Below are 22,180 nucleotides of genomic sequence, written 5' to 3'. Positions count from 1 at the left end.
TAATATTGCAGATACGGTACAGTAATCCTGTTAAGTTGAGGTGTAAAAAGACATCATCTATTGCTATGTCTGCCCTATACCACAGGTAGAACAGCTGTGCAAGTTCTCAAGAACATGAATTACCACTTTTTCTACAATGTAATAGTGGATCAATGAACTTGTAGAAGGGCTTGTTGGAAGGGAACCATTGATTCATCTCATAAATTCATTAATAAATTAAATACCGTAATAACAATAAAAATATATTAACATTGGATATGGAGAGTTTTGTCCATCTTAACATGGCCTGCAATATTGCATAGACATCACTAGACTGATCAGCTGTAAATATTGACAGTTCTGGGCTCTTAAAGTATACAAACTGCATGAATTCAAGCATCCAGTATCAAATACTGTGATAGCAATTACCATCCCAGGAACAGGTTATACCACTTTGTCTGCACTAACCCCTATGCATGCATTGGCTATTACTCTTGAAACTATGCTGTAAACTCAGCAAAATCATTGGACATACATTACAGCCATCACTGGATGTGGTTTATTGCTGAATCAATGTATAATTGTCTCCTAATACAAAACCTGTGTTAGTTTTGTCGCTGCAGTGCTTTCAGTTACTATATTCAAATTTCCCATCTTCAGTTGAATACACATTAGGAAAACAGATCTACTGAATTTATAGATTTTATTTTTTCACTCTTGATTTTGCGAACTCTGAATGTTATGCTTGATATCATTATAATTACAGAAATTACATTTGTCCATTTCACATTAACCTTTCATGTCACAAACATACTGGTCCAGTCCTGATGTTGAATATGTTTCACTTGTGCACAAACATTTAAAAATGAGTAAACAAGTAGAAATATCATATTTGGAGATGCACAGTATGAGAGTTCTCATTGATGTCTGATATTAATGTTTATTTTAGGGTTCACCAGTGATGGTCATGACAAAGTCAGACGAGGAGAAATCTCTATACATCGGCTTTGATGACAAAGTGGTCCAAGTACCCATGTATCAGTGTCACAGATACACTACATGCAGTGAGTGTAATGGTGCTGAAGATCCACACTGTGCCTGGGATGGAGATAGTTGTGAGTTTGACACCAGGTAAGAATGAAAGTGCATATTAGTGCATTGAAATGGCCTGCAATTGACATACAACATCATTATAGCAATTTGGGCCAAATACATTATGCATACACAGTGAATATAGATGATAAAAACCAATGATAAATTGACCTTTCTTTATAATATACACCTTGAGTTATTATAACCCAACACTCCTTTACTATGATGTACATGGGTTGAATTTTATGCATGTTTACCACTCTGACTGGTCAACTAAAGGGAGATGTATGAACACTGATGAAGAGGGTAATAATTTTGCTTTTTTGATCACAGTTAAGGATATACTCACTGAAAAAACAAAGTTTAACATGTATTCGACAGTACTGCATGCAGATGTCTGATGCATCTGTTGTTTTACAATGCGTATTTAAACATTCCATAGTCACTGTGGTTGTAGAGATGTCATCAGCCATTTGTAGAGCTTTAAATCATGAGTCAAGTTCCAAGATTCATTCAAACTTTTTTCTGTTGAGTCATCTTTTTGTCATTAATAAGTTCATTAATGGATATTTACTTTTGGATCCGTTATTCTGAGCTGACTTGAGTTAATCCAAATCTGGCTGGGTCAGCTATACCCACAGAAAGCACCTCAATGACAATCATGAAAGAGTATGCAATTTGTGAATTCCTGGATGCATTTTGCCAAATAATGAAAAATTGAGCACTTTGAACTATCCAAATAAATTGTTTTTGAAAACGTACAAGACAGTATCAAGACTTTGTGAAAGTTTGACAAAATTGACAGTACTATAAGATTGCATTATTCCATGAAATAAAACTTTAAATTTCTAAAATTTTGGTTGTAATAATAGTAAATTTGGTTATAAAATATTTTTCTATTTATTCACATATTTTTTACAATTTGATTAAGATCTTTACTGTTCAAAGTTTTAATGTTGTGTTATTGTATGATGACAATGTGAACATTTCATTTACTGCATGTATATCAATTTTCAGTGATTTTCATGAAAAGTGGTGATTTTCAAGAGTCATTTTGTACAAAAGTGAGCATGTTGACCTATCTTTTTACTCAAAGCTGTTATTATTGTAATTTTACTGGCATTCAAAAATGCCAATTCCAAAATATGAAAATAATTTAAATTTTTTGAAATTGTCCATCCTTTGAAATGTAGTGGATATATCACTGACATAGGCTGAAGGATATTTTGTAATGCTCTGAAAGTTGTTTTCAGTAGATAGGTTTACTTTTATTTTAAATAAAGTAAGCTTAAAAATTGATAACATTTTATGAAAGCAAAACATTGTGTAGAAAACCCATAACAATTTAAAGTGTTTGTTTGTGATCTAACATTTATTCTTTGATTTCAGTTCAAGTGAATATAGCTGCTCAGAAGGTAAGTTTTCTTTGCATACATACAATTTCTCTATGTTCACTTATACTTCTTTGGGTAATATAATGACAGAACCCGATGGCCTCACGCAGCATTTTTATATATTATTGTAATGAGTGATGTAGCATATCCTGTGGCATTACTTTTCACGAGTGAAGCAAGTGAAAAGTACAGTAGAATGTGCCGCATCACAAGTTAAGATAACTTTGGTATCACTCGCAATGCTATGCAAGGCCATAGGGTTCTGCTATTATTACATATGTTCCATAAATTTATTAAAAAGTAGATCAAAGTCCATGGATATGATATGATAAAATTCCTGTGATCCAACGTTCTATTTATGAGGTGTATGACTGGCTGAGCTAATGTACATTCATTCATATATAAATTTTCTATAGAGATCAGCATCTGCTCATGGCTTAGTGCTCATACGCACCTTCTGTAAGGGTTAGAGAACAACACACAGGGACAGTATGCACATCACATATTTAAACATTTTGTTTAACACGAAAACTTGTTGTTAAAGTACAATAGGTTAATTGTAATGTAAGTAAAAAGGGAGCACACTAAAGGTTTTCACAGAATTAATGCTCAATATAAACTGTCAAAACATTGAAATCAGCAATTTCAGTCCAAGATATTTACAAACAGAATGAAGTTCCCCTTGAAGACCATGTTTACTTTAATTTGCATATATATAATCTCATTTGCATATGGCCTGATGAAAAATACCAGTTTATCACATGCGGTTTCAATTACGATTTTGATCACTTTGTTTGCAAATATTGCAATGAATTTGTCATCAGAAGTATCCCTTGAATGTGAAATGAAGAATGAATGTGTGAAATGGGAAACAAATATCAGAGATTACCTGTATGTAAATAAAGACACGGGGATTACTTTATTTTGCTCAAATTTGAATTTCAGCTTGTAAAAATCTAGGTTTTATTTTTTCTAGTGCAGCATGGAATACAGCAATACATGAGTAATAATTGAACACAATTGACATGGAATGGTGGTGAATTAACTTTATTTTAAGTATGGAAAAACTCGTATCTCACCAAGTGTGCAGGCTAGGCGTAGTTCTACACACATTTTGTTGGCCTATTGTATTGTGTATTATCATTTACCTAGATTCACATGCCTGTGTAAGGCTATGGGAACAATGCCCGCACATCCCTGCATTTTTTCTCAATATTACACCATTGGGCAAGTGTCCATATTTGGATAAATGCATCCAATTTGGGATCTATTTATGTTTGTAGAAAGTTTGACTGTAAACAGCAGTTCACTAGTTTCGAAATTTGTTGTCAGGCACACTGCCAGTGTCAAAATACCGGTAGGAGCAATCAAGTGATGTCTTATCTACCTTCATTCTAGTTACTACTGTTATGTAGGTCATTTACCCCACACTCATCATGACCTGAGTTCAATTAGTCTAGAACATTCCCAAGGTCACTGCCCTTGATGACCTCACAACCTTGAATTCAATTAGTCATGTTTGGAATGTTCTGGAAAGTTGATTAGTTGTGTAAGGGAGATAATTTTAGAACAGTAATTAGCATGTCAATAAAAGTTCTAGATTGTTCTTATATGCCTTTATAAAAGGGACGTGCACAGCTTCCAGTTAGACTTTTGGGATCGTGTCTCTTGTGTGTTACTAAACTCCAGCAGTAGTCATTCTCAAGACTTTTCAAGACCTTCACTGCCAACGCTGGATTTATACTGTGGACTTTATGCATCTTCAAGCCTGCAAGGACTGTTCATTCATCCAACTGACTGTTACAACTCTGAGACTGGAGCTTTGCCGTCCCAGCTGAGATAAGTAGTCTGTACACTTTTAAAGCTTGTACTCTATCCCTGACTTAGCAATTAGTTTTATTTTCGTAATAAATTTTGTTTAAACGTTAACTGCTGAGTTCACCCTTTTGTTCGTTTTCTCTGCACGTAACAAAATTGGGGGCTCGTCCGGGAGACGAATATTTTGAGCCGTTTGACAACATTTTGCCAGCCTCTGCAAAAACTACTATATACTGTGAACTCAGTGAAATTTAATCATGGCGGAATTTAAACCAGAGGAAATGGATGACCTTGATCAGACACATTTGATTCCCTCAGAAAGACGACCTCATAACACTGGCCAATTTCCTTAAGGTAGAAGTTAAACGATCTATGCGCAAGCGAGAAATACAGTTCAAGATTGCAAAACATTTAGTTAAATCAGGCCATTTGAGGAGTCTGCCTTAAAAGATTATGAGCCCGAGTCTACCTCTGAACTCAGAAAATTAGAATTAGAAATGCAGACAAATTTGGAGATCAAGAAACTAGAATTACAAATGAGAGAGAAAGAATTACAATGGAAGAAAGACAGAGAGAGAAAGATAGGCAGGAAAGATTAAAAATGGAAGAAAGACAGAAAGAGAGGGAATTGGAAATGAAAGAAAAAGAATTGCAAATGGAAGAAAGACAAAGGGAGAAAGAAAGAGAGGAAAAAGAAAGGAAAGAGAATTAGCAGAACACCGACTGCAGTTAGAAATGAGACGTTTAGAGCTTAGAAAGTCAGGAAAATTCTTCCCTTCAGACAATTTTGACATCACTAAGCATTTCAGGTTAGTTCCCCCTTTCCAAGAAAAGGATGTTGATAATATTTCCTTCATTTTGAGAAAATTGCTCAGAGTCTGGATTGGCCTAAGGAGTCCTGGTCTATGCTTTTGCAGAGTGCTTTGGTGGGTAAAGCCAGAGAAATTTACATTCAGTTGTCAGTAGAGCAGGCTTCAGATTATGATTCTGTGAAGGAATTAATTCTCAAGGGCTATGAGTTGGTGCCTGAAGCTTACCGTCAGAAATTTAGGGATTGTGAGAAGGTGAAGGATCAAACTTATGTTGAATTTGCTCGAACAAAAGAACAACTGTTTGACCGTTGGTGCTCTTCTGAAAAGGTCAGTCAGAATTATGACAAATTACGACAGCTTGTTTTGATTGAGGAATTTAAAAGGTGCATCCGGAGTGATATCAAGACGTTTATCAATGAACAAAAGGCAGATACATTAGAGGTTGCTGCACGTTTGGCCGATGATTATTCATTGACCCACAAATCTTCATTTCTCAGCAAACCATCCCAGTCCTTTTCATACAGAAACAATGCAGGTAAATTTAACTCCTCCTTTTCATCCAAGAATTTCTCAAAGGAGAGTAGGAAATCAAATGACAGCAGTTCACACAGTTCAAGTAACACTCCCACATCATCAGATCCCAAGTCTCAATCTCCTTCTGACAAACAGTTTGGTACACTTTCTTGTAATTATTGTAAGAAAGGCGGCCATTTAATGTCAGAGTGTTTCAAATTGAAAAGAAAACGTGAAGGTCAAAGTAGTCAAAGTGGATCTAAGCCCACCGGCTTTATTTCTTCATCAACTCAATTAGAGTCTAATAATGTGTGCAACACATTTTCTGAGGTTAAACCCCTCTTATCCCCAATTAATGAGGTCAAGGTCAATTCTTCTCAAGATAGCATTATGGGTATTTTCGAACCATTTATTCATGATGGTTTTATATCACTTTCTAGTGATTTCTCTTCCGCTACCCCTGTCAAAATTTTAAGAGATACCGGGGCTTCCCAGTCTCTTTTGTTGGCAGATACCCTGCCGTTTTCTGAAAAGTCATTTTCAGGTTCTAAAGTTCTTATTAGGGGGTAGATTGTAATGACTACATTCCTGTTCCTCTCCATAATGTCTATTTGTCTTCGGACTTTGTTTCTGGACCTGTGACTTTAGGTATTAGGCCTTTTTTGCCTTTTGAAGGGATTCACCTTCTTCTTGGAAACGACCTTGCTGGGGACAAGGTCATTACTAATCCACTTGTGACTGATAATCCTAGTTTAGATCAAAATCCAGAGCCAATAGAGGAAGACATTCCCGGCCTTTTCCCTTCATGTGCCATTACTCGAGCCATGTCCAAGAAAACTTCTGAGAATCAAAATACTCTCAAAAATAATGTCACAGATGTTGACTTAAATGACACCTTTCTCAGTCAGGTGTTTGACACGGATCATTCCGTTATCCCTCGTGGATTTGAAACTTCCAATAAAACTTCTGCTGACCAAAGTCAGACATTTTCTAGATCAAATCTCATTGCAGAACAACACAAAGACCCGGATATTTTGTCTTTGTTTGACAGGGTAGATGATGAAGGTAAAACTTCAGATAGCTCTGTTTCCTATTATACAAAGTCTGGTATTCTCATGCGTAAATGGAGACCTCCAGACGTCTTGGTTGATGACGATTGGGCTATAAAACATCAAATTGTGGTTCCAAAGTCCTATCGTGCTGAAATATTGCGCCTGGCCCATGAAACGCCCTGGGCTGGTCATTTGGGAGTCAGGAAAACTTATCATAAAATTCTCAGTCACTTTTATTGGCCTAATCTCAGGCAGGATGTAACACATTTCTGTAAACTTGTCACACATGTCAAATGGTAGGAAACCAAATCAGACCATTCCAAAGGCCCCTTTAAAGCCAATTCCTGCATTTCAAGAACCATTTAGTAGGATACTAATAGACTGTGTTGGGCCCCTACCAAAACAAGATCAGGAAATGAGTACATGCTGACAATAATGTGTACATCAACTCGGTTCCCGAAGCCATACCACTGAGAAATATAAAGACAAAGACTATAGTGAGAGCTTTAGTCAAATTTTTCACTTTATTTGGCCTCCCTAAATGTGTCCAGTCCGATCAAGGCTCCAACTTTATGTCTGGTATTTTTCAACAAGTAATGGATCAGCTAGGCATTAAACAGTATAGGTCATCCGCCTATCATCCAGAAAGTCAGGGTGCTCTTGAGCGATTTCATCAAACTTTGAAAAACATGATTAGGACCTACTGTTTTGACACAGAGAAGCAGTGGGATGAAGGAATTCATTTTCTGCTCTTTGCTGTTAGAGAGTCAATTCAAGAGTCTCTTGTTTTAGCCCATTTGAGCTTGTATTTGGACATACAGTCCGTGGCCCACTTAAGCTCGTTAAAGAGAAATTCCTGTCTGACGACGATGATTGTCTGAATATTTTGCAATATGTGTCAGATTTTCGTACAAAACTCTCTAAAGCATGTGAATTAGCCAGAGAAAATCTTAAGTCATCTCAGCAGTCAATGAAAACCAGATATGATAAAAGCACCTCAAACGGAAGTTTGAACCAGGTCAAAAGTTCTTGTGCTACTTCAATTCCTGGCAAACCACTCCATGCTCGTTACTTTGGGCCATACCTAATTGATAAGAAATTGAGTGATTTAAATTACATCACCTGTAATAACACCTGACAGGCGAAAACAAAAACAGCTATGTCACATAAATATGCTTAAGCCATATTTGGTTAGGGATAATCCTACTATAACTCAGCCAGTCAGTACAGTCAGTTCTGGCCATTATGAAGATAGTGATACTGAAACTGACTTGAGTGAAAATACTCTAGACTCAAAGCTGGGCTCGGTCAATCTTCAGAACTTAGAAATCCTGGAGAAGCTGGAGTCTACAAAGTTGGCACACCTCCAGCCAGAACAACAACAACAGGTGAAAGAACTGCTTCACGAATATAAACACCTGTTTCAAGATGTTCCAACGAGGACGAACGTCATCTATCACGACGTTGATGTTGGGGACAGTAAGCCTGTAAAACAACATCCATACAGACTGAATCCAACAAAAGCGAAATATCTCCAGAAGAAGTCAAATACCTGCTAGACAATGACTTTATTGAACCCAGTAAAAGTAACTGGAGTTCGCCGTGCATACTTGTTCCCAAATCAGATCACAGTTATCGTATGTGCACGGACTTTAGGAAGGTCAACACTTTAACAAAGACAGACACTTTCCCAATCCCGAGGATTGATGACTGCATCGACCGAGTGGGAAAAGCCAAGTATGTGACGAAATTTGACCTACTGAAGGGATTTTGGCAAGTCCCTCTGACGGATCGTGCTCGTGAAAATCCGCCTTTGTTACACCAGACGATTGTTCCAGTACAAGGTGATGCCATTCGGAATGAAGAACTCTCCAGCAACGTTCCAACGGATGATCAACGACGTCATATCCGGGCTAGACGGATGTGCAGCTTACATTGACGACGTCGTCCTGTATAGTGACACCTGGGAGGAACACATCAAGCTCATGCGGAAGTTCTTTGAGAGACTGAGCAAAGCAATGTTGACTGTCAACCTTGCCAAATCTGAGTTTGGTTGGGCTAGGTAACTTACCTCGGACATACTGTAGGACAGGGTGAGGTAAAACCTGTTGATGCCAAAATCAGTGCCATTTCAAGTTTTCCCATACCAAACTGCAAACGACAACTGATGCGCTTTCTCGGTATGGCTGGTTACTACAGAAAATTCTGTCCAAATTTCTCCACAATTACTGAGCCTTTGACTAACTTACTTAAAAAGAAAGTAAAGTTTGTTTGGTCAGAGCAATGCCAACAGGCATTTGATACACTTAAAGCCATACTGCAAAGTGCTCCAGTGTTGTCTGCACCAGATTTCACTTTGCCATTCAAATTAGCTGTGGATGCTAGTGATACGGCTGCTGGTGCTGTTTTATTGCAAGAGGATAGTCATGGTGTAGATCATCCTGTTTGCTATTTTTCACACAAATTTAACAGATCCCAGAGAAACTACTCTACAATTGAAAAAGAGTGTTTATCTTTGATATTAGCTTTACAGCATTTTGAAGTTTATGTTACTTCTTCAAATCAGCCAATAGTGGTTTATATTGATCACAACCCTCTTGTTTTTCTGCAGAAATTTAAAGGCAAAAATCAGAGATTGCTAAGATGGAGTTTAATGTTACAGGAGTTTAATCTTGATATTAGACATATCAAAGGCAGAGACAATTTAATTGCAGACTGTCTCTCTCGTATTTAGAGTTTATTGTTGTTCACTTTCAAGAAATTTTATTGTTGTTCACTTTCAAGAAATTTTACTTTAAAAAAAAATTTTGAGTACTTAAATCCTTTTCAAGATTACATTTGTAAAAGAAAGATTTTTCTTTGAAAATTTTCTTTTTTGAAGAGGGGGTGTGTTATGTAGGTCATTTACCCCACACTCATCATGACCTGAGTTCAATTAGTCTAGAACATTCCCAAGGTCACTGCCCTTGATGACCTCACAACCTTGAATTCAATTAGTCATGTTTGGAATGTTCTGGAAAGTTGATTAGTTGTGTAAGGGAGATAATTTTAGAACAGTAATTAGCATGTCAATAAAAGTTCTAGATTGTTCTTACATGCCTTTATAAAAGGGACGTGCACAGCTTCCAGTTAGACTTTTGGGATCGTGTCTCTTGTGTGTTACTAAACTCCAGCAGTAGTCATTCTCAAGACTTTTCAAGACCTTCACTGCCAACGCTGGATTTATACTGTGGACTTTATGCATCTTCAAGCCTGCAAGGACTGTTCATTCATCCAACTGACTGTTACAACTCTGAGACTGGAGCTTTGCCGTCCCAGCTGAGATAAGTAGTCTGTACACTTTTAAAGCTTGTACTCTATCCCTGACTTAGCAATTAGTTTTATTTTCGTAATAATTTTGTTTAAACGTTAACTGCTGAGTTCACCCTTTTGTTCGTTTTCTCTGCACGTAACACTACATGCATTGCTATTGGCAAATGTTCCATTCACAAACAAAACCAGTATGAAATCAGAAAAAATGTTGTGATCATCTGATCCCCAACATAACATTTGATTCAGTATTGACATTGGTTGTATGGGTCTCGTATGACCTTTGAACAGACTGAGTTCCAATTACACACCTCTCCCTTTAATATCTCAAGATAATGTCAACCAAGTTATTTTCAATTTCTTGCCCGCCAGACTCAGATTTTTAACTTTGTAGGTATAATAGCTGTTGCAGTGTAAGTCTTAAAGGAGTGTCATTTACGTAATTCATGCTGCCATGTCTTTAAAATAAATAGTCCTATACACAAGAATAATTAATAGTCCTATACACATTTTCTGTTGCCGTTTTTAGTGTCATGTGCATTGTGTTTCAAAAGATATAGATTCATTCGATAACAAATTGCATCAGTGAAGCAAAAAAATTTTAATCACCAACAAAGTATTCATGCCGTAACAAAAAGCTATGGTAGCAGAAGGAACAACGTTTCCTTCATTTTGTCCTTGTAAGGGCACAACACACAAGGATCACATAGGATTACATAAATGTTTAATGCCAAGAACAAGTTGATGTGAATCCAAACTAGGATACCATAGTGCAAAAACTGAATTTTGTCCAAAATTTTGAGTTCACCCCTCCCAATATTTCACACAAAAAGGAACAACAGTACAGCGTCATTAGTTCCCAGGACAAAGTCCAGAGGGGTTTGTGCTCCCTCAGTGCAAGCCTGCGTGCATCTGTCCATCCATCTGCAGAGATATCTCAGACATTCATGAGCCAATTCCTTTGCAACTTTGTACAAGTATAATGCAATATGGCATGTGCACTTCCATTGTTTTGGGTGTGGCATGAATAATTAGTGATAACTTGCATAATTAATGATTTTTGAAAAAAAGAGTTTCTTAAGAGACTGAACTTTGTACACCCTTGGTCACACAGAGCTCAAATAGCACACAAAGGCATTTGTGAGTATTGTGTCAATTAATTGCTAATATGCAAATTTTATGAATTTTCATAATTCCTGTAAATACTGACTCAAATTTGATGAAACTTCTTACAGAAACTTATATACCAGAGCAGTAACTTTGTGCAAAGACATGTCAATTAATAGCTAATTGCATATTTGATGAATTTTTAGCTCACATATACATTTGGTACACCAATGTGAGGTTATCATATAAGCTGAATCAGTTCATTTGCATCTGATTTGCATGTATGTATGTATGTATGTATGTATGTATGTATGTATGTATGTATGTATGTCCGTCCACATCAAAAACACCTAAACCGCAGCACCTACTGTCTTAGTATTTGGTGTACAGGTGCACCTAGGGATGGAGATGTGAATTTGTTCAAATGAACTTGTCAGTGTCAAAAATATGAAAATGAGGGGAAAAAAGAAAAAACACTGCAAATTGCTAAAACTCTGAAACCGTTGGTTAGATTGGGTTGAAACTTGGTGTGCAGGTTCCTTTAGGTATTTTAAATTAGGTCTTAAAATTTGGGATGAAATTTGCATGTTTCTATTTTTGGGGTAATTTTTTCAGTTTTTAGTCAAAAAATGTTTTTTCTGAAACCACTCATCTGATTGCTTTGAAAGTTGGTATACATGTTCCTCAGGATGACCTCAGTCAAGTTTATACAAATTGAATTGAAATTTTCATATTTGTAATTTTGGGGCAATTTTCTGAATTTTTGGTCAAAATTTTTTTTTTTCAAAAACTACTTATCTGATAGCTTTGATATTTGGTATACAGGTTCCTCAGGTTGATCAAAATCAGTTTTATGAATATTGTGAAGATATCGCAAATTTTGTATTTTTGCTGAATTTTTTGGTTATTTTTCTCATTTTAAGTAAAATTTATTCTTTTCTGAAACCGCTAGCCAATGGCTCTCAAATTTGGATTGGATAATAGCAAGGGTGTTACCCTTCTAATTGTTGAAATTACGACAAAATTGGAAATATTACTGTTTTGGGCAATTTTTGTCATTTTTAATCAAAATATCTTAAAAATATTTTCTTTTTAAAGCCCCTGGACAGACAGCTTTTATATTTGGTGTACAGATGTCCAGGGATGTCGACAATACTTAGATATGTGGAAATTGTCCTGAATATACAAATTTGTATTTTTAAGACAATTTTGTCATTTTGGTCAAGAAAACTTGTTCTCAAAATTACTTGTCTGTTAGCTTTGTAATTTGGTACAAAAGTCCCGAGGGATGTTATTAGATAAATTTTCTGCTCAAAGTGTTGGGAAACCCCCAAATTTTTATATTTTAGGTAATTTTCTCAGTTTGTGACCTTAAATGACCTACACCAACCCAGGATATGTTGTGAGAGAGTTTCGAAGGCTGTGAACATAATTTTGTCATATTTAATATCAATTTGTAGTAAAATTTGATCCAGAAAACAAAGTTGAGGTAAATTTTTTCATTGCGAACCAATTTTTGCAACTTTTGCATGTAAGACACACAAGAACTGATGAGAAATTTGGATCCAGGATAATTCCAGATGTCGTAACCCCCACAGAGGAAGGAATTTCACTATCTGTAACTAATTTAAGTGTTGTTTACATTCAAATGATAGCACTCATAGCATAATTAAAACATCCCCAAGGTTGTAAATACATTTCCTGCCAGCTGGTCCACATCGCATTGTTCCCCATTAAACCATTAGAAATTAGCTTTGTTTGGTTGAGGGAACTTCCTTTTCTCCAATGAGTTCTGAGCATGCTCAGTTTTGTTGATGACATCATAATTCACTGTGGCTGCTCCCTTGTGAAAGTGTACTCCCTGGCTTACAAGCAAAATAAACTAAAAAAAAAGACAAATACTGCAAAAGGTGAAGGAAGGTTTGTTTATACCTTCAGAAGTCAAACTGCAGCTGCTGTATCTGATAATACATATCTGTCTCTTTGAGGAGGTAACAGTAAAAGCGAACCAGCCTGGCATGGCATATAACCAGCTCAAGACTTTCATGTGAACTCAGAAGACAGTAATTACATGAGAATTTTGCCATTCTTTCAACATCATAACAGTGCACTCTCACACTTTCAGTGGTATCAGTCACTTACTGCCAACAAACTCAGTACTAGTTGCAATGATTTATTTTTATTGAAAATGTGACCTTATAGGTGTACTTACTTCAGTTGCATACATTTATTGCATAACAAATATTGTATTATCTCTGCATTCAAAACGTGGGACTCCCTCTTTTCGAAGTCTGTCACCAGTCCATAAGAGTGGTCAATAGCACTGTACTGATATGCGCTTCTGCAAAAAAATATGAGAAACATAATAACATTAATATTATTAAGGTGGTTGGAAAGGCTAGAGCGTCAGTTATAAACTTCAAGAAAACTATCAAAATATAAAAGTAGTCAACATTCTCTGTGGAATAAAAAAAACTATACATTTGGGCACAAGGCATTGCAGAGTTAAACCTGTTGAAACTTTTGAAAAACTGACCAATAAGAAGAAGTTGGGGAGTCCTTAGTGTATTAACTATGGTAGAGATCCCCTAGCTTTTAACAAAATGTTTAAAAAGGGAAAGTCATTATTTGCTGCTTTTCAGGAAAGTTTGACAAGGTGGTGCTTGCATTCAGAGTGAGTGACTGCTATTGTAAATGCATTTTTAGATTCTTTGAGTGTCAAAGAGGTGTCAAAGTGAGATTAACCAAAAATACTGCTCTGTGACTTCAAAAGAGGGGTGCAAATATGGCTTGTTTTCAACATTTTTAACAGAATAACAGTTTTTCTACATAATTATATACCAATTTAATCCAACCTTTGAAATGAGATATGGACATGGAATTTTACAGCCTATTAACAAGGTTACAGATAAGATATGTATGGCACAATTTTACTTTTTGAAAAAATCACATTTTGAAATTTGAAAGAATTTTTGATTATTTTTTGATATGTAAACCCATGTAAAATCATAAAAACAAATTTTATTTACAAATCCTGCCATACAAATCTTACAATTAATACTATTCAATTATTATTAAATTCAAATATGTAAAAAAATATGAAAAATTAAATTTTAATATTTACTGGTGTCATATTTCAAAATCATTGCTGCAAATATACAATTTTTATATTCTTTGGAGAAAGTATTAACTAAGAGACTTATCCTGAACATTTAGAACTAAATATCTTGATTCTAACACTTGAAACTTGACATTACCTCTGAGAAAAGAATTGGTGCAAAAATAGCCTTTCCAGCCACCTTAATGTGCAGTAGATTGAATGGAATGCATGAGCAGCTGTCACATGATAAAAATATTCATGATAAATATATGTATATGTCCATGCATTTGACAGTTTTTTATTGTTCACAGTAAGCGTGATAGCATGCACAAACCACTTTGTCAATTCATGAGAAAAGTTAAAACAACGTTTTAAATTTTGTCTCCACGCTATCTAATTACGTTTGGAAAAACACAACTGGCAATCATCATTGTGTGGCTTGAAATCAACGAACATTACTCGTAAAAAGCTGCCGTCACCGGTCACCAGTTTTAGATCTAAATCACATCAAAATCTTCCTACAATTTATATGATACGATTGTAAAATAGTGGGTCGACTTGCGTCTGGCTGGTCTAGCCCTAAATAATTATGTATGTTGACGTCCATGATATTAAACAATGTTAATTTAAGTCTGGTTTCTACGCTAAATTTACTCCTGGAACATATCCTACACGTATTGCCTATTTTTTTCTCACGGTCGTTCATTATCTGAAATGCTGAAAACCAAGTAAACATCACGCCATTCCAAATCACGCCGTTGAAACCCGCTGATCGTTTTGGTCATGACACGTCTTGTTTGATTCAGCATGACACGATCTTTCACGGAAAAATATTGGTCTTGCACGGAAAATACGGCCGACTTGTTATAAAGACTTTTAGGGAGGGAATTTTTAGATTCTGAAAATAACGATTTTTGTTGAAAAGATTTGAGAAACTGCGAAAATCTACCTATTTTCTGAAGTATTGGTCCGATTTTCTTCCGGTTTTCGATGTACAGCACAGGACAGTTACCCTAGTCACTGATAGTGCATTCTGCACATGCTCAGTAGTGATACATAGGGGGTTATGGGAGTAAATATCAGATAGAACGGCTAGGAAAAGGGGTAGGCCTTGTTGAAAGTTGGCTGGTCCCCGCCTCAGTGACAAGCACAAAGAGGCAGGTAACGGGAAACCGCCATGTATCGAATTACGAAATCTGATTGGTTGAATCATGGGCGCTGTCATTGGCTGTTCAATTTTATTTGGAAGTAACGCTAAAATTATCACAGTTTCATGATGCGAACGTGGCTAGAATTTAACCAAGGATTTAATTACCATTCTTACAAGTTTTGAAATATTGGCAGCTACCAGATTAGACTAAAAAGCACGCGACAAAAAATGATGCACTATGTGCGGGCATGCGCAATTAACAACTTCCGGGAGACCAAAAACTGTCTCATTTCAAAATGGCGGTTTGCCTGTATCTGCGTCTTACTACGTGCTGCGTCTAGTCACGTGAGACGCAGTGATCAGCGAATGTTGAAAGATTTGAATTCTGTCGATGGTGGCGCTACACTTTGCAAGTTGAAACTACAAACTCCCATTGGCTAAGAGATCGCGCATGCGCGCGTAATAGAACAAGCAAATTTCTAAGGTCAATTCGATGTGTGGTCTTATGTAAGGGGTGGAACATTTGATATTCAGGAGGGGGTAGGGGCTAGAAGATTGATGAGGTAGCATTACTTTTTACCAGATCCCTTGTACATTTTTCCCACTCTTTATTTTTTTCCCCACTTTCCCACCTTTTCTTTTTGTCAAGCTTCTCTGGCTAATTTTTTTTGTCGACATTTGCTTTATGTATGTAGGATCTGCTTGTCCCATTGCTATAGAAGTTGATATGCATGTTCCTAAAGATGACCTCCAGTACCTAAGTTGCAGACCTTACTTGCTTTTGTCATTCTTGTTTTTCTGGTTAATATATCTTGAATTTACCAATTCAACCGAATATGAGCACACTGTCCTTGACGGTATTTTTGTAATTAGGGTGCTGTGTCAAGAAATACCAAAATTTAATGAATTTGTAGTTCAGATGTTTACACACCAGAGCTGTAATTTGCATATTTAATAAATTTTCATAATTCGGACAATATGTCAAGAAATACTGACTCAAATTTGATGAAACTTGGGACACATATATAATATACGTCGAAGCCAAAACTGTGCATAAATACTTAGCAGGGTCATGTCATTTACTTGCTAGTTTGCATATTAAATGAACTTCTGTAATTAAGGAAATATGTCTAGACAAACTGCAGCAAATGTGATGAAACTTTGTACAGACGTTAGGCGCACACCGTTGAATTAGTGAAGAATAAATATGGAGCAATATCTTGTCAATTAATTGCTTATTTGCATATTTAATGAACTTTCCTAATTAGTGCTCTGTCCAGAAGTACTGCACCAACTTTGATTAAACATTGTATAGATGTTAATCTCTTAGTACTCTAATACTGAGTAAAGATATTAAGCAGTATCATGTCAATTAATTGTTAATTTGCATATTTAATGAACTTTCCTAATTAGTGTGCTATGTCTTGAAATAATGCACCAACTTTGAATGAAACGTGGTACAGATGTAGACCTCAGTGTTGAACAGTAGTAGCATTTAAAGACACTGAGTGTTATTATGTCAATTAATTTTGTATTTGCATATTTAATGAATTTTGTAACGAGGCTGATATGTCAAGAAATACTTCATCAGATTTGCTGAAACTTGGTATAGATGTTGAGCTCATGTTGCCTTAACTGTGTATATAGATGTTTATCAGTATCATGTTAATTAATTTATAATTTATAATTTGCATATTTAATGAACTTTCCTATTTACTGGTAGTATGATACTGTATGTCTAGCAATGGTACAGCAAATTTGATAAAACATGGTACAGACTTTGATCTTCCAGTAATGTAAAAGTGTATGGCAACATCCTGTCGATAAATTATTTATTGATTTGTTTAGTGACGTTTTGTGATTAGGGGGCAGCCCAAATAGGCTAAACAGTTTGTAATTAGAGATCTATATCCTGAATGACTGCACTAAATCTGATAATAATTGCTGCAGATGCTGATCATACAAAGTTTACCAGGCAAGAAAGCCATTTTATAGCAGTGTCAATAGCTAATTATAAGAAGTCTCTTTTGTACTGAGCATGGGGCATTTTTGATTCATATCTGGCATTCTGACTTTTTTATGTCAAGAGCCATTGCTCAGAAATGCCTGGACAAGTTTCTTGCAAATTAGTTGAATTTTGACATTTCAAAGGCTAGGGCATGACATACCTAATTCTGTCAATTTTGTAAAAGGACATAGCCCTATGCCATTTATATTATTACTAATGTCTACTTGAATGTTTACAATCCAATCCAATATGGGTATTAGTAACAAACAGTGCTTTGGTACTTGTATGGCCCTGCCAAAAAATTACGCTATGCTATTTGTAATTACGACATGCCTTTTGTTATCATGACATTGCACGATGAGATGCAAAATGATATCATTTGGACATGAAGACTTGACATTCGTAATTACCATATGACATGATGAGGTGCAAAGTGGGATTATTTGGACATTCCATTATGCAATGCAAAATGCAGACATGGCATTATGTGATGCAGAATGCAGACATAACATTATGCCATGCAGAATGCGGACATGACGTTATGTGATGCAGGATGAGGAGTCAAAGCTTTGAATTAGGCTACCTTTTCCAGTAAACTAGGGAGTCACCTTATACCTGCAATGCTTGGTGTATTTCCAAACATTGTTTCGAATGAGTGTAGCCGGAAACTTAGCTGCAGAACTGTAGCTCGGGGTATATTTGGGTTGGATAGTAAACCAGAGCTACAGATCTAACCATACAGAAAGTGCACATGGTGCTGCTGACTGCGTGATTTTGACTTTTTCAAAATAATTTGTGTATAAACAGAAAATGAGTGAGCTGATTGATTAGATACTTTTATAATTAGTCATTTTTTCAGGATGATTTAGGATAGAATTGCAGCTTATTATGATAGATAAAATTCTGATTTTTATCTCCTGGCGATTGCTCATGTCTTTTTCTGTTCTTTATCAGACGAGATGACATGCAAATTACTTTAAGTTAAGGTTGTTAATGTACTGAAAATTTGAAAACATGGTAGAAAATGACAAAGTACTCTCCATGAACAATGAAAATTCAAGACTGCAGTTGAAAATACACTAAATTTTTCACTCTGATGAAGAATATGCTAAGTGTTTCCTTGTCAATTTCTTTACCCAGCACAAACCTCGAAACAAGTTCAGCTTGGTCAAACATTCATTATATCATGTGCAGTTCGAAATGTGGAATGGACAGTGAATTCAGTCAGCATCCATGCAGATGGTTTAAAGTATATCGATTTGGATGGAGTAGGACTTACAATCACAAACTTTCAAGAATCAGATGCTGGTCTGTATGAAGCTAGGCGTCCTGGTGACATAGATGTTGTTCAGTCCATGAATTTATGGCTTACAGAATCTGCCGGCAAGCTGGTCTTCCTGGACCCACTGCTTGAAAGTCAGAGCAAAGCAACCTGCCAAGGAAGAGTTGTCAACCTCTTTTGCAATGCAGATGGACCGACTGGTTTCACAATAACGTGGAAAACTCCAGATGGATCGGTAGTCACTAATGAATCAAGAGTGCAGTGGGCTAATGTGGTAAAGTGTGAAAATTCTCGGAGAGGAGTCAGCTGGCTTGCAGTCGAAGTAAGTACAGAGTCAGATGTAACTTACACCTGTGAGATCACAGATGGAGTGACTACCAAGACAGCATCAGCAAAGGTGTCTCTTAAAGGTGAGTACCAATCCTTTCATGTCTATCTGAATGAAAAGTGATAAAATTCTAAAACTAAAAGTAATTGCAAAGTAGGTTATATAATCGATATATCAGAACATCTAATTTTTAGCTACTATAGACTATAGTCTATAGAAGCTATTGGGAATTGGTATCCGTCCAGCGTCTGTCGTCAGTCTGTATGTATGTATGTATGTATGTATGTCCGTTTGTGAGGTGTCCCTCCACTCAAATATCTTGAGAACTGCAGTACTTACTGATTTGATATTGTTGTGTTGATGCAAAATATGATTATGAGAAACTTTTTTCTTTAATTTTATGATATTGACGAAAATATGCAAATTAGCGCCAAAAAAGGAGTTTTTGATGAAAAATCTTCTTCATAACCCCTGGTCAGACAGCTTTGATATTTGGTATTTGGGTTTTCACTTGGCCTGCATAATATGGCCGCGCTGTGCATGGCGCGGTTCGGAAATGACAACAAGAATGTAAATGAAAGATTACATCAAAAAACGGCCATGAAATGCTTCAAACTTTCCACAAATTTAATATACAGTTGCTGTTTGGTATACTAACTCCGATCACAGAAAATTGTCCCTGCATTTTAGCGAAAACCTGCCTACAATAACGCCGGCACTGAACAACATACTGTAACGAGCCATTCCATTCTAACATAGGAAGTAGTGGCTGAGAAATGTGCGCGTGCAGGAGTACGGCACGCTGTATGGCGAAAAATAATGCTTGATTTTGAGCACTAAAATGACATGAATTTTTTTCTTTATTTTCAAAAAAAATCCCATGGTAGAACGAGCAGTTGAATTGGAATTTTTTTTATCAAAATTTTATTGAATTAGACCCAACACTTTTTGAGAAAGTTTGAAAACCGGAACCGTTCAGTGTGCAACAACTGTCAGTGATATGTCGCAAGTTTTCATGAGCGTCTGGCATGCGCATCACTTCTATAAGAATGACGTATTAGTTCTCGCGTGATTCGCGCGATTTGTCATAGTTCTCGCGTGATTTCATGCGTTTCACATTTTTTCATATCGTTATTTTTACTTCCGGGTTTACGAGGCTCTAAAAAGTCTAGGGTCGGGGGTTTAAAATTGGGGTAGGTGGGGTAATCGGAACAGCACATATTTTTTTTTTTGGCCTCACTAGCACAACAACTTGGATTAAGAAAGTAGCCACCGGCTGTTTGTTTCCTGCTCAGAGTACTTTGGAAGCAAACCTATTTCTAGCTGCAGTGTGTACCTTAAGCTCCTTTCCTGCAGCTAATTAACTGCTTGATTGTACTGTTATCGATGACCGTGATCAGAGGAGCAAACAAATTGCAAAGATATATCGCCAACGCTCAAATCTTTACATTTTCATATTCGGTGTTTCGCACTGACAGTTAGGCAGATGCTATAATGGTGGTGGGAATTTATGGTTCTCCCGGCCAAGGTATATTATAGTGTTCAGTGGAGATCGTGATTTGATATTCACAGGGCTGTCAAAAATAGCCGGTCAGCGGCAGCAAATCACCGTCTGAAACAGGTCTTGCCACGGCCTGTTCTCCCTATTCTCGGCCTGCAAGAATAATCTTTATGCACGTTGTGAATTCCTTCCTGCCCCAATTCTACCATTTGATGCACTATGCTACAGAGGCGCAGCACCTGGGGCTTGTTGGTAGCCGATTTCTTATTGGTGTCAATTGGCATTGTCAAAAACTTTTGCGTGTTCTGATTTGTTTTCGGGCGAACACGATCGATATGGCTACAAAAAGAAAAACAACCACGTTGGATTTATGGGTCAAAGAAAGAGCAATCGTTTACTCAGCAAAAAAAAATAATTTGATGGGACTGACATAATTTTTAGCTCCCATATGTGCATATGTATATATGCAAATGGGAGGTATTCTTATAAGGTGACAAAATGGTGTCTGTGTGTATGTACATGTATGTAAGTATGTTTATATGTATGTCTGTTAGTCCGTCCAGATCAAAAACTCCTAAACCGCAATGGCTGCCATCTTAGTATTTGGTGTACAGGTGCACCTAGTGGTGGAGATGTGGATTTGTTCAAATGAACATGTCAGTGCCAAAAATATGCAAATGAGGGGAAAAAAGGAAAAATCGTGCAAATGGCTAAAACTCAGTAATCATTGGTCAGATTGGGTTTAAACTTAGTATGCAGATTCCTTTAGGTATCCTAAATTATGTGTGTACAAATTGGGGTGAAATTTGCATGTTTGTATTTTTAGGGTATTTTTTTCCGTTTTGTCGTCAAAAAATCTCATTCTCCGAAATCGCTCGTCTGATTGCTCTTAAAGTTAATATTCATGTTCTTGAGGATGACCTCAGTCAAGTTTGTACACATTGTATTGATATTATAATATTTGTAATTTTGGGGTAATTTTCCCTATTTTTGGTCAAATTTTTTTTTATCCAAAAACTACTGATCTGATAGCTTTGATATTTGGTATACAGGTATCTAAGATTTATCTCGATATAATGTATTGAAGTTAGGTTGAAACTGGCAATTTTTTTAATTTTGGGGGCAATTTTTGCCTTTTTGGTCAACATTTTTTTATCCTAAAACTACAGATATAGTAGCTTTGATATTTAGTGTACACGTTCCAAGGGTTTATGTTAATATGATATATTGAAATTAGGGTGAAATCTGGAATTTTTAATTTTGGGGGCAACTTTGCAGAAGTGTCAATTTTACAGGTATATCTTTCATTTTGTATTTTTAAGATTTTTTTTTTGTAATTGTACGGTATACCTACTGGAACTAAGAGTATATAATGTGGTGATTTAGTAACCATTTGATATGATAAAGTGTATTTGGTGTTGAAATGCCGTGAAAAAAATCATTGGTAACTCTGCTGGTGGACAGAATTGTCCCCGAGGTTATCGTTCGCCCAGTTAAAGCGATGACAGCCCGGTGGCTTCGATAAAGTGTGTTTGTACGATGTATGATAGTGAGCATGCGTGCGTGAGTGCTTCACGAACTCTACAACGTGTGGAGCGGTCTCAGTCAGAAAAATGTAACAACTTAGCCGGCTATTGAACCACTCTTTTTTGGGAGTGGAGATTTAGCCGAGCGGTTCTCTCTGTGGCCTCTCCGCTAGGCGACTGATGCCGTATGTTGTGGGTTCAAACCCGAT

General features: G+C 36.4%; 1 protein-coding gene across 3 annotated transcripts in view; it reads left to right on the top strand.

Moving 5' to 3' along the window:
• LOC139121063 (semaphorin-3D-like) overlaps positions 1-22,180 on the top strand; it is a 138,179-nt gene that overhangs the window by 83,631 nt on the left and 32,368 nt on the right. For 2 of the 3 annotated variants that reach the window (XM_070685683.1, XM_070685682.1), the window contains 3 exons: positions 929-1,110; positions 2,461-2,486; positions 18,475-19,026. In XM_070685683.1, coding sequence (XP_070541784.1) covers positions 929-1,110; positions 2,461-2,486; positions 18,475-19,026 — 760 coding nt within the window. Of the gene's footprint in view, positions 1-928; positions 1,133-2,460; positions 2,487-18,474; positions 19,027-22,180 lie in introns of all 3 variants that reach the window. The other variant, XR_011549216.1, reaches the window with a different exon arrangement.

Source organism: Ptychodera flava, chromosome 21 (assembly GCF_041260155.1).
Source record: "Ptychodera flava strain L36383 chromosome 21, AS_Pfla_20210202, whole genome shotgun sequence".
Taxonomy (NCBI): Eukaryota; Metazoa; Hemichordata; class Enteropneusta; family Ptychoderidae; genus Ptychodera; species Ptychodera flava.
This window is presented reverse-complemented; position numbering and strand designations above follow the sequence as displayed.